The 12,600-nt window shown below is 44.7% G+C and overlaps 2 protein-coding genes across 16 annotated transcripts in view; one reads left to right on the top strand and one right to left on the bottom strand.

Annotated features, from left to right (window-relative positions):
* Window positions 1-12,600, bottom strand: part of NAPEPLD (N-acyl phosphatidylethanolamine phospholipase D) — a 92,875-nt gene that overhangs the window by 13,771 nt on the left and 66,504 nt on the right. For all 10 annotated transcript variants that reach the window (XM_086397055.1, XM_086397053.1, XM_086397059.1 and 7 more), the window contains one exon: window positions 12,001-12,307. In XM_086397055.1, coding sequence (XP_086253181.1) covers window positions 12,001-12,291 — 291 coding nt within the window. In that variant the 5' untranslated portion in view covers window positions 12,292-12,307. The remainder of the gene's footprint in view (window positions 1-12,000; window positions 12,308-12,600) is intronic.
* The window catches only part of ARMC10 (armadillo repeat containing 10), a 137,209-nt gene that overhangs the window by 74,670 nt on the left and 49,939 nt on the right, over window positions 1-12,600 (top strand). The window lies entirely within an intron of this gene.

Here is a 12,600-nt window from a genome sequence, read left to right as displayed (position 1 = left end):
ATTTGATTGTCACTGGGAGAAAATTCATGCTTCAATTTTTGCTTGGACTAGGAATTTCAAAGTAAAAGCTGAAGCTGTGCCATCCATGTGTAGGATGGAACAGGGAAGTACACTTGAGCAGGAAGTGATGGAAAAGGTTTCTGTCCTAACTTAATCTTGAAACTTTATTGTTCTACCCTAATTGTCCACTTCCTCTTCTATGTTTATCTATCTGTCCAACCACTATGAGAACGGTATAGAGAGTCCTTAAAAAAATTAAAATTAAAACTGCCATATGACCCACCAATCGCCCTACAGGGCATATACCCCAAGGAAACCAGAATTGAAAAAGACAGATGTAGGCCAGTGTTCATTGCAGCACTATTTGCAATAGCTAGGATGTGGAAGCAACCTAGCTGTCCTTTGAGAGATGAATGGATAACGAATTTATGGTACATACGCAAAGTGGAACATTACTCAGCTATTAAAAAAACAAAAGACCACGCATTTCAGTCAGTTCTAATAAGGTGGGTGAACTTAAAGCCTATTATACAGAGTTAAGTAAGTCAGACAGAGAAAGACAGACCGTACAGTAAAGCATACATGGAATCCTGAGAGACAGAACCAACGATCCCACATACGGGGCAGCAAAGGAAACACAGATGGAAAGCAGGCATAAGACTTCTGGACTCTGCAGGAGGCAAGGCTGGGATCATGCATTATAGCAGCACTGAAACATACATTAGAATCTGTAAAATACATGCCCACTGCAGGGTAATGTGTGGAGCACGGCATGCAAAGCCGGTGCTCCGTGAAAATCTGCAGGGACGGGCTGGAGAGGGAGGCGCGAGTGGGGTTCAGGATGGAGGGGACACATGTGCCTACAGCCAATTCACAGTGATGTCTGGCAAAAAAGAAAAAATCAGAATATTTTAAACTAATTATCCTCCAAGTAAAATGAATAAACTAAAACACACAAACATAAGAGGAACACACCAGCACTCATCAGGATAGAAATGCCACTGGTAACTGCAATGGGGGATCACCTTGGAACAGTCGAAGAGTGTCCACTATTAAAAACTCTATGATCAATCCTAGAAAGGAGCTGGTTAAAAGGAAACACACTAGCCATATTCTCCGAAGGGAAACCAGGAAAGCTACCAAAGGAGGATACTATGAAGGTTCTATGAATGGTAAGCAGACCTACATTTGATCTGTATTCACACCCGGGGCTTATATCCGAAAGAAACACTAATTAATATATATGCACGTCACATTCACTGCAACATGCTGTCCACACCTGGAAGCCAGCAACAAACTGGCCATCAGCACAGGATGGTTCAGGAAGATGGGGTACACAGAAGGGAAAATTACTCAGCCATGAAACTCCATGAAATCAGACATTTACAACAAAAATTCTCACATGACCAAAAACGAGAAACTGTACTAGAATACCATATGACCTGCAAGTGCTATCTGACCAAAGATACAAACACATCGATTTCTAAAGGGAAACAGACTCACAAACGTAGAAAAGAAAATTAGGGGATCAAAAGGGAAATCCTGGGAGGAAAGAATAAACAATCTATTTGGAATTAACACCTACAGTAACACTCACAGATCTAAATCAGTAAGAAACCTGGCCCAACTGGCTGGCACAGAGAAACTTCTTAACACTGGAATAACCTACATGGGACAAGACTCCAAAAAAGACTAGGTGTTCACATCACGGTATGTGAATCGAGATGCTTGTCCCCTAAAGCATCAGCGTTAATCAACAGTAGTCCCACATGAATGAAAAACGACAATCTACGACGGAAAGAAGCTGACTCAGTTCCCATGCCTGGCTCCTCAGGCCTCGTACTTCCTCCCTGGAGCCTGAGCTGGCTGCATCCTAATGTTGCAGTCATGGGGCTCAGGGAGCTGGGACCCATGTGGTAAGAGAGTATCCCCTTTGGACCTGTCCTGTCTGGAACCTCAGGATGGGACCAGACTGTCCTGATGCAGGAGGGTCACTGGACAAGAAAGGTAAGCAAGGACTGGAAAAACACGACTGACTCTGGGCTGCATAGCTTTGCAACATCACCTGGCTTCCAGACATCCTGGTGCTCCAGGGTCCCCACAGAAGAGACCCTTGGAGACCCTAGCCCAGAAGATAGAAACCTCAGCACCAATCCTTGGCATAAGCTGACATATGTTCAGAGTGAAGGGTAAGGGGTGGAAGTACTGAGACATTCCAGGGCATTTCTTCTGGCACCGGGCGTTTCCAGGAACAAGCCAGGAGCAGGTTTCCTAACGCCTCCTGGCCCTATTAAACCACTGCTAGGACTGCGAAAATGCTGCCGCCTTGTGGACACTAATATAAGTACCACTGGAAAACCAGTGCTCTTTTGAATTGCACCAGAAAGCCTGCAAAGCTTTTTTTAATTTAATTTAATTTAATTTTTTAATTTTACAATATTGGTTTTGTGAGAAAGTCTGCAAAGCTTTTAATCACCTGGAGAAATTTGCAGGTTCCTTGGAGGAGGAAAAGGCAACCCACTTTGGTATTCCTGTGTGGAAAACCCCATGGACTGAGGAACCTGGAGGGCTACGGTCCAGAGGGTTGCAAAAATTCGGAGGAGTAGCATGCAGGCAGGTAACTGAAAGAAAATTCAAAACAGGGCTAAACTTCAGGAAGCCCATTTAAAGAGGGAGATTTTTCTCAGGCTTTTACTAAAAGACAAATACTAAAGATGCTCAGTATCCATTAGTAGATAAGTTCAAATGTTAACTACAATGAAGGGTCACCTCAAACCAGAGGAGCCATCACTAAAAACTCTACACACAGTAAATGCTGGGGAAGGTGTGGGGAAAAGGAATCCTCCTAGCCTTCTGCTCGAAAGGTAAACTGGTAATAGTCACCACAGAGGACACTATGCAGGTTTCTTAAAACACTAATTATTGCTCCATTTGATCTGTAATCACACACCTGTGCTTGTATCAGAATGAAACTGGAATGAGAAGACATGGTCACCTGAAGTTTCATTGCAACATGCTTTCAAGAGCTAAGAACTGGAAGCCAGGCCCCAGCTGTTCACCATCAAACAGATATAAGAGGAAGACATCAAACGGATATAAGAGGGGGCACTTGGCCGTGACACACACTGAAGTGAGTCCGGTCACAGTGGACGGGAAACACGAGGAGCAAGTCAGAAAGAGCACTAGCACGTGCTGTCACCCCAAGAACAATCTGAAAACTGAAACAAAAACACCAATTTGTAAGATAGAAACAGACTCACAGGCTCAGAAAGAGACATTTAGGGTTACCAAAAGGGAAAGCTGGGAGAGAGAGATAACCTTGCAGTTTGGGATGAACATCTGGACACTGACAGGTATAAAATAGGAAAAAGGACCCCCTGCCAGGCTCCTCCATCCATGGGATTCTCCAGGCAAGAATACTGGAGTGAGTTGCCGAAACTTTTCCAGGGGATCTTCCCAACCCAGGGATCAAACCCGGGTCTTTCCACACTGCAGGCAGACGCTATCATCTGAGCCACCAGGGAATCTCAAAAGGGACAAAAGCTGACTTTATTCCCCACATGCCTGGCTGTTTGGGGCTGGTATTTCATCCCTGGTATCTGAGGCTGGATCCTAAGGCAGGACTCTCATGGGGCCCAGGGAGCTGGGAAGGATGCACCAAGAAAGCAACCCCCTTGGACCTGTGGTGCCGGGAACCTCAGGCTGGGACGAGACTGTCTTAGTGCAGAAGGGCCATCCAACAAGTAAGCTAACAGCTAAGTGCATGGAAAACAAGTCAGACCCCCTGGGATGCAAGAGCTTTGAAAAGTCAGCTAGATGCTACATCTCCTGGGGTTCAGGGACCACACCTCTGGTCCCCTTCCTTGGAGACCCCACCACAGAGGACAGCAACCTCAGCACCCATCCTTGGCATAAGCCGAGATGTGTCCCAGGGTTAAGGGCAAGGGGTGGAAGAATTGAGACAGCATCTCTTCTGGCACCCGGGGTTCCCAGGAACAACCCAGGAGCAGGTCTCACCCTAGTCGCCTTGTTCCCTGTAGAACCAGTGCCTGGAACGGGCAAATGCTGCTGCCTGTAACAGTACCTGGAAAACTAGTGCTGAGGTGGACTGCCGCATAAGACCTGTGGCTTTGCAGGGAACCTCCCCTAGAGAAATGCACTGTAGGTAATGACGAGGAAATACAAAACAGGGTGAATTTCAGGATATGCAGTGAGGTAACTTTTAGTCATAACGTTCTATCAGGGGAAAAAAAAAAGCCTAGGAGCACCTCCATAGCTCATTAGTGGAGAAATGCAAATTCTAGCTGTAATGAGGGATCACCTCCCAACATTCAGAGTGGCCATCATTAAAACCTTTACAAATGACAAATGCTGGGGAGCCCTCCTAGCTCGTTCCTCAGAAGGTGAAGTGGTAAGAGCCACCAGTCAGACACTATGGAATCCCTTAAAAAATAATTAGAGCTAAATTATCTGTAATCTCACTCCTGGGCACATATCTGAAAGAAACTATAAAAATTTGTACACATGAAAATTCACTGCAACACGATTTCAATAGCCCAGACTCGGAAGTCAAGACCAAACCGTCCATCACCAAAGAGATGCATAAGGAAGACAGGGTCCATATATACAAGGGAATATTACTCAGCTATGAAACAGAATGAATCAGACCACTTACAATGATAGTGATGCCTCTGGAAAAGCTCATACTATGAGAAGCAAGTCAGATAAGGACCAGTAGCATATGAAAGCACCTCCACGACCCATCTAAAAACGGATACAAATCCATCAATTTGTAAAACAGACTCACATCTCAGTATTTCTGAATCAAGGTGCTTCACACCTAAAACAAACATAACCATATTAATTAACTCTACTTCAACATGAGAACCCCATGAACAGTATGAAAAGGCAAAAAGATATGACGCTGAAAGATGAGCCGCCCCCGGGTCGGCACGTGTCCTATATGCTACTGGGGAAGGGCGGAGAAATAGCTCCAGAAAGAATGAAGAGCTGAGCCAAAGTAGAAATGATGCCCGGTTGTGGATGTGTCTGGTGGTGAAAGTAAAGTCGACTGCTGTTAAGAACAATACTGTACAGGAACCTGGAATGTTAGGTCCATGAATCAAGGTAAATTGGAAGTGGTCGAACAGCAGATGACAAGAGTGAACATCAACATTTTAGCAATCAGTGAACTAAAATGGACTGGAATGGGCGAATGTAATTCAGATGGCCGTTATATCTACTATGGGGGGAAAAAATCCCTTAGGAGAAATGAAGTAGCCCTCATAGTCAACAAGAGTCCTGAAAGCAGTACTTGGATGCAGTCTCAAAAATGACAGAATGATCTTGGTTCGTTTCCAAGGCAAACCACTCAACATCACAGTAATCCAAGTCTATACCCCAACCACGGATGCCGAAGAAGCTGAAGTTGAACAGTTCTATGAAGGCCTACAAGACCTTCTAGAACTAACACCAAAAAAAGATGTCCTTTTCATCAGAGGAGATTGGAATGCAAAAGCAGGAAGTCAAGATACCTGGACTAACAGGCAAGTTTAGCCTTGGAGTACAAAATGAAGCAGGGCAAAGGCTAACAGTTTTGCCAAGTGAACACACTGGTCATAGCAAATACCCTCTTCCAACAACACAAGAGATGACTCGACACATGGATATCACCATATGATCAATACCAAAATCTGATTATATTCTTTGCAGCTGAAGATGAAGAAACTTCACACAGTCAGCAAAAACAAGCCCTGAAATAATTGTGGCTCAGATCATGAGTTCCTTATTGCAAAATTCAGACTTAAACTGAAGAAAGGAGGGAAAACCACTAGGGCTTCAGGTATGACCTAAATCAAATCCCTTATGATTATACAGTGGAAGTGAGAAATAGATTTAAGGGATTAGATCTGGTAGACAGAGTGCCTGAAGAACTATGGGCAGAGGTTCGTAACACTGTACAGGAGGCAGTGACACAAACCATCCCCAAGAAAAAGAATTGCAATAAAGCAAAATGGTTGCCTGAGGAGGGCTTACAAATAGCTGGGCAAAGAAGAGAAGTGACAGGCAAAGGGGAAAGGGAAAGATAATACCCAACTAAATGCAGAGTTCCAAAGAACAGCAAGGAGAGATAAGAAAGTGTTCTTAAGAGAACAATGCAAAGAAATAGAGGAAAACAATAGAATGGGAAAGACTAGCGATCTCTCCTGAAGAAGGCAATGGCACCCCACTCCAGTACTCTTGCCTGGAAAATACCATGGACAGAGGAGCCTGGTAGGCTGCAGTCCATGGGGTCGCTAAGGGACACGACTGAGAGACTTCACTTTCACTTTTCACTTTCATGCATTGGAGAAGGAAATGGCAACCCACTCCAGTGTTCTTGCCTGGAGAATCCCAGGGACGGGGGAGCCTGGTGGGCTGCCGTCTATGGGGTCACACAGAGTCGGACACGACTGAAGCAACTTAGCAGCAGCAGCAGTAGCAGCAGCAGTGATCTCTTCAAGAAAATTAGAGATACCAAGGAACATTTCGTGCAAAGATGGGCACAATAAAAGACAGAAATGGTATAGACCTAACAGAAGCAGAAGAGATTAAGAGGAGTTGGGAAGAATACACAGAAGAACCGTACAAAAAAGATCTTAATGACCTGGATAACCACGATAGTGCAGTCACTCATTTAGAGCCAGACATTGTGGAGTGTGAAATCAAATGGGCCTTAGGTAGCATTACTACGAACAAAGCTAATGGAGGTAGTGCGATTCCAGCTGAGCTTTTTCCTAAAAGATGATGCTGTTAAAGTGCTACACTCAATATGCCAGCAAAATTGGAAAACTTAGCAGTAGCCTCAGGACTGGAAAAGGCAAGTTTTCATTCCAATCCCAAAGAAGGGCAATCCCAAAGAATGTTCAAACTACAACACAACTGTGCTCATTTCACACATTAGCAAGGTAATGCTTGAAATCCTTCAAGCTAGGCTTCAGCAGTACATGAAACAAGAACCTGCAGATGTATGAGCTGGATTTAGAAAAGTCAGAGGAATCAGAGATCAAATTGCCAACATCTGCTGGATCATAGAAAAAGCAAGGGAATTCCAGAAAAACGTCTACTTCTGTTTCACTGACCACGCTAAAGCCTTTGACTGTGTAGATCACAACAAACTGTGGAAAATTCTTAAAGAGATGGGAATATCAGACCACGTTCCCTGCCTCCTGAGAAACCTGTATGCAGATCAAGAAGCAACAGAACCGGACATGGAACAGACTGGTTCAAAATTAGGAGATGGATACATTAATGCTGTACATTGTCACCCTGCTTATTTCATTTCTATGCAGAGTACATCATGCAAAATGCCAGGCTATATGAATCACAAGCTGGAATCAAGATTGCTAGGGGAAATATCAACAATCTCAGATATGCAGATGACACCACCCTTTTGGCAGAAAGTGAAGAGGAACTAAAGACCCTCTTGATGAAGGTGAAAGAACAGAGTGAAAAAGCTGGCGTAAAACTCAACATTCAAAAAACTAAGATCATGGCATCCAGTTCCATCACTTTATGGCAAATGATGGGGGAGGGGATGGAAACAGTGATAGACTTTATTTTCTTGGGTTCCAAAATCACTGCAGATGGTGACCACAGCCATGAAATTAAAAGACGCTTGCCTCTTGGAAGGAAAGCTATAACAAACCTAGACAGTGCATTAAAAAACAGAGACATCACTTTGCTGACAAAGGTCCGTCTAGTCAAAGCTATGGTTTTTACAGTAGTCATGTATAGATGTGAGAGCTGGACCGTAAAGAAGGCCAAAGAACTGATGCCTTCGAACTATAGTGCTGAAGACTCTTCAGAGTCCCCTGGACAGCAAGATCAAACCAGTCAATCATAAAGGAAATCAACCCTGAATATTCATCAGAACGAATGATGCTAAAGCTCCAATACTTTGGCCACCTGATGCAAAGAGCAAACTCATGGGAAAAGACCTCATGTTGCAAAAGACTGAGGGCAGGAGGAGAAGGGGGAGACAGAGGATGGTTGGATGGCATCGTCAACTCAATGGACATGAGTCTGAGCAAACTCAGAGATAGTGAGGGACAGGGAAGCCCTGTGTGCTGCATTCATGGTGTCACAAACAGTCAGACATGACTGAACAACAACAACTCCAACATAAAACTAAAAATTAAATGACGACCTAAAAAGGAAAGAAGCAGACTCTATTCCCACCTCATGCCTGACTTTTCAGGGCTAGTATTTCATCCCTGGAGCCTGAGAGATTATAAAGCTGGACTGTCATGGGGCTCAGGGAGCTGGGAAGGACATGCCAAGAGAGTAACCCCCTTGGACCTGTGGTGCCTTGTACCCTGTAATGAGACCAGAATGTCCTGATCCAGGAGGGCCATCGGAAAACTAAGCTAAGCTAAGTGCAGGGAAAACACGACAGACTTCGTCGTTGCAATAGCTTTGAGAAGTCACCTGGCCTCCATGTCTCCTGGTGCTCCAGGCATTCCCACCTACAGCCTCCTTCCTTGGAGTCCCCACCTACAGAGGACAGCAAGCTCAACACAGCACTTTGGCAGGGGCTGAGATCTGCCCCAGGCTGAAGGGTAAGAGGTGACAGCATCGAGACGTAGCCCAGGTGGGTGTTTCTTCCAGCACCGTGGGCTCCCACTAACAACCCAGGAGCAAGACTTGCCCTCATCTTCTAGTTGCCCTTAGTGACCAGTGCTGGGAAAGAAGAGATGCTGCTCCTTTGTGGACACTTCCCAAAATAACAACTGGAAAACCAGGAGTGAGGAACTGCATCGCAAGGCCCGCAGAGCTACTGTATTCATGGCTTTCCCTCATGCAATGTGCTGTCCAAGGCAATCAAGAAGCTCTCAAGAAGCTCATTTCAACTGGCAAATATTACTCACAAGGCTCTTTTAAGGAAAAAAGCCCAGGAATAGATGCTCAACGTCACTCGCCATTAGAGAAATGCAAATCAAAAGTATAATGAGGTATCATCTTGCACCAATCAGAATCACCAACATCAAAAAGTCTACAGAGAATAAACGTGGGAGGGGGCCTTCCCTGGTGGCTCAGTGGGAAAGAATCTGCCTGTGCATGCAGGACACATGGGTTCAATCCCTGGTCCAGGAAGACCCCACATGCCTCAGAGCCACTAAACCTGTGTCCCAGGTCTACTGAGTCTGAGCTCTAGGGCCCGGGAGCTGCAAATACTGACCCCACGTGTCGCAACTACTGAAGCCCGCTCACCTAGAGCCCGGGCTCCTCAAGAGAAACATCCGCAATGAGAAGCCCACACACTACAACGAGAGAGCAGCCCCTCTGCTCTCTGCAACTGAGGAAAGCCTGTGCAGCAATGAAGACCCAGTACAGCCAAAATTGAATGAACAAATACATAAAATTTAAAAATAACAAAGCATAAATAGTGGAAAGGCCATGAAGAAAAGGGAACCCTCCTGTGTTAACTGGTAACAGCCTTTATGGAGAACAGTATGAAGGCTCTTTAAAAACTAACAGTATCAAGCTATATACCCGGCAGTACCATCCAGGGTGTCTATCAGAGAAATCCGTAATTTGAAATGACAAACGCGTCCCAACAGTCACCGCAGCACTATTCACAGCAGCAGCACACGGATTCAGCCAAAATGTCCATCAACAGATGAAGAAGACAGATGAAGATAGGTAAGGAATATGTGGTGCAGATCCATATAAGGGAATATATACTCAGCCATTAAAAAAATTGAAATTATGCCATCTGCAGCAATGTACATGGCCCTTCCAATGACCATACTGAGAGAAGGAAGTCAGAGAAAGACAAATAAAATCTGGTATCACTTTTAGGTATAGTTAAGGAAAAATGATACAAATGGAGTTATTTGCAAACAGATAGACTCGCAGACTTGGAAAGCTCAGTGGTGGCTGCTGTAGGCACAAGAAAACCTGGCAGTGAAGGATAAATTAGGAGTTTGGGGTTAACATGTAGATACCATTAAATATAAAACAGATAATCAGCATGGATCTCTGTAAGGAATAGGGTACTCTTGTCACTATTTCGGTAATACCTACATGGCAAGAAGCTTGTAAATTAACTCTGCTGCTGCTGCTAAGTCGCTTCAGTCATGTCCGACTCTATGCGACCCCAGAGACGGCAGCCCACCAGGCTCCGCCATCCGTGGGATTCTCCAGGCAAGAACACTGGAGTGGGTTGCCATTTCCTTCTCCAATGCATGAAAGTGAAAGGTGAAAGTGAAGTCACTCAGTCATGTCCGACTCTTCGAGACCCCATGGACTGCAGCCCACCAGGCTCCTCTGTCCACGGGAGTTTCCAAGCAAGAGCGCTGGAGTGGGGTGCCACTGCCTGCTATATTTTTAGAGGCTGTGGCCCAAATACCAGGAAGGAATTTTACCCAACAGGTAGCCCACCCATCTTGGCCTCCTGCCCTAAGCCCCTCTTCTCACAGCTTGACTCCACGTTTCTCTTCATACCGGGTTTTCTAGAAGAAACAAAAATGTTCTTGTTCCTCCCATCCACAAAGTTTAAACATACAATAAGGTTTTATTTATTAATCTCCTGACTCACTCTTAAAAAGTGCTGGGAAAATATTATTCATGCTAATTCTGTTAATTAGGATTAATAGTACGCACATTCCATGGCATTGAAGTGACAATATGGGTTGTGTTTTGTTTTTTAATCCCATATCCTTTAAAGAAAAATGGACACACTTACCTAAAAGATCCAATGTCGCCACCACCCACTTACTCCCACCTCCTGCCTCACTGTGGATCAAGCCTTCAGGGATGTCCCCACTCTTTTCCCACCCACTTCCCACTTCCAATCCCATCCACTTCCTATGTCTACTTCCTTATCTCTCAATTCCCCACAATGTCTGACAGGACAGGCATTGCTGGAAGAGACAGGACAAGGTGGGTTAGGAGGAATAGAGCGGCAAGAAACTAAGAGAAGAAAGTCCTACTGCAATTAGGAGCCGCCCACTCCCAGCCAAAGTGAAATCTCATTCATCTAATAAACTGTGGGCCAAAGTTTGTTTCATCGTAAGTATAACTGGAATATTGAAAGGCCAGGAACCTACTCTCAATTTTTAAAGGAATGGAAGGTTTTTTGATGATTTCTTTTAAAATTTTAGCAGCTTTATCCAAGAATGAAGAACCAAGCACTCTAGGCTTAACCCTCATAATCCATATTCCAAAGCACGGGTTAGTACAATCTGGAACACGTCATGCACTCTCACCTTTTGTGACCTTCTTCATGCCACCATCCACTGGGAAAACCATTGCCAAATACTTTTTATCTTTCTAGGCCTACCTCAAAGATCATCTCTTCTATAAAACCATTTCCAATCCCACCAGTCAGAATCAACAACTTCCTTCCCTGAACTTTTAAGACATTCTGTTCCTACTTCCAGCTGCTACCGGATCAGAGCTAGTTACACACACGTGCACTCTGCGGCTCCACTATGAATGTGGAGGTACCTTATTCATGTCATCTCTCCACAACCTTATCCTATAAAAGGGCTCGATTACCTAATTGGAGTGTCATAATACAATTTACAGCAAAGTTAAGGAATACATATATTAAGAGCAAATACACAGGACTTCCCTGGTGCCTCAGTGGTAAAGAATCTGCCTGCCAACACAGGAGACACGGGTTTGATCCCTGGCCTGGGAAGATCCCACATGCCGCAGAGCAACGAAGTCTGTGCAACACAACTATTGAGCCTGTGTTCTAGAGCCTGGGAGCTGCAACTCCTCAGCCCACATGCTGCAATTACTGAAGCCCAAATGCTCTAGAGCCTATGCTCTGCAACAAGAGAAGCTGCTGCCAACGAGAACCTGGGCACCGCGACTAGCAAGCAGACCCAGCTTGCCACAGCCAGAGAAACACCCACACAGCAAAGACGACCCAGCCCAGCCAAATAAATCAATAATTTTTTTTTAAAAAAAAGAGCAAATACACAGCACTTGGAAGACAAACGCTACCTCTTTGGAGCATGGAACGCTGCTGTGATCTCTTTCCGTTATCACCCATCTGAGAAGACTTGGAATAGAGGGATTTTTCCACGTTGGCCAAGGGTTAACAAATCTCCCATCCTTTCCTTTCTTTGATTTAGTTACATCTTCTTCTAGTCTGTAATCCAGTTTGAAACTCTTCCTGGAAAACCTAGAAGAATCACTTCCTCCAGAATTTCGTGAATTTTGGCGCTTTCTTACTGCTTCTTTAGGATACTGGTTACTTGTCATCAGGAGCTGGTTGGTTTCATTTTCATCCATGTTCTTTGGTGAAGACCTAAAAACAAAGAAAGCAGAGGGGAGAAGAATATACTGAGTTTTAACATAAAGAAGTTAAAACATACACATGCTGTTATGCCTCTATTAGGCTGAAACTTTCTTCCTACAAAATATCATTTTAGAATCCACTGTTGCTGCTGCTGCTGCTGCTAAGTCACTTCAGTTGTGTCCGACTCTGTGCGACCCCATAGACAGCAGCCCACCAGGCTCCTCCGTCCATGGGATTTTCCAGGCAAGAGTACTGGAGTGGGGTGCCATTGCCTTCTCCAAGAATCCACTGTTATTGCTTGC

This window comes from Bos grunniens, chromosome 4 (genome assembly GCF_055505025.1).
Source record: "Bos grunniens cultivar Pamir isolate PY7600 chromosome 4, Bosgru_T2T1.0, whole genome shotgun sequence".
Lineage (NCBI taxonomy): Eukaryota > Metazoa > Chordata > Mammalia > Artiodactyla > Bovidae > Bos > Bos grunniens.
This window is presented reverse-complemented; position numbering and strand designations above follow the sequence as displayed.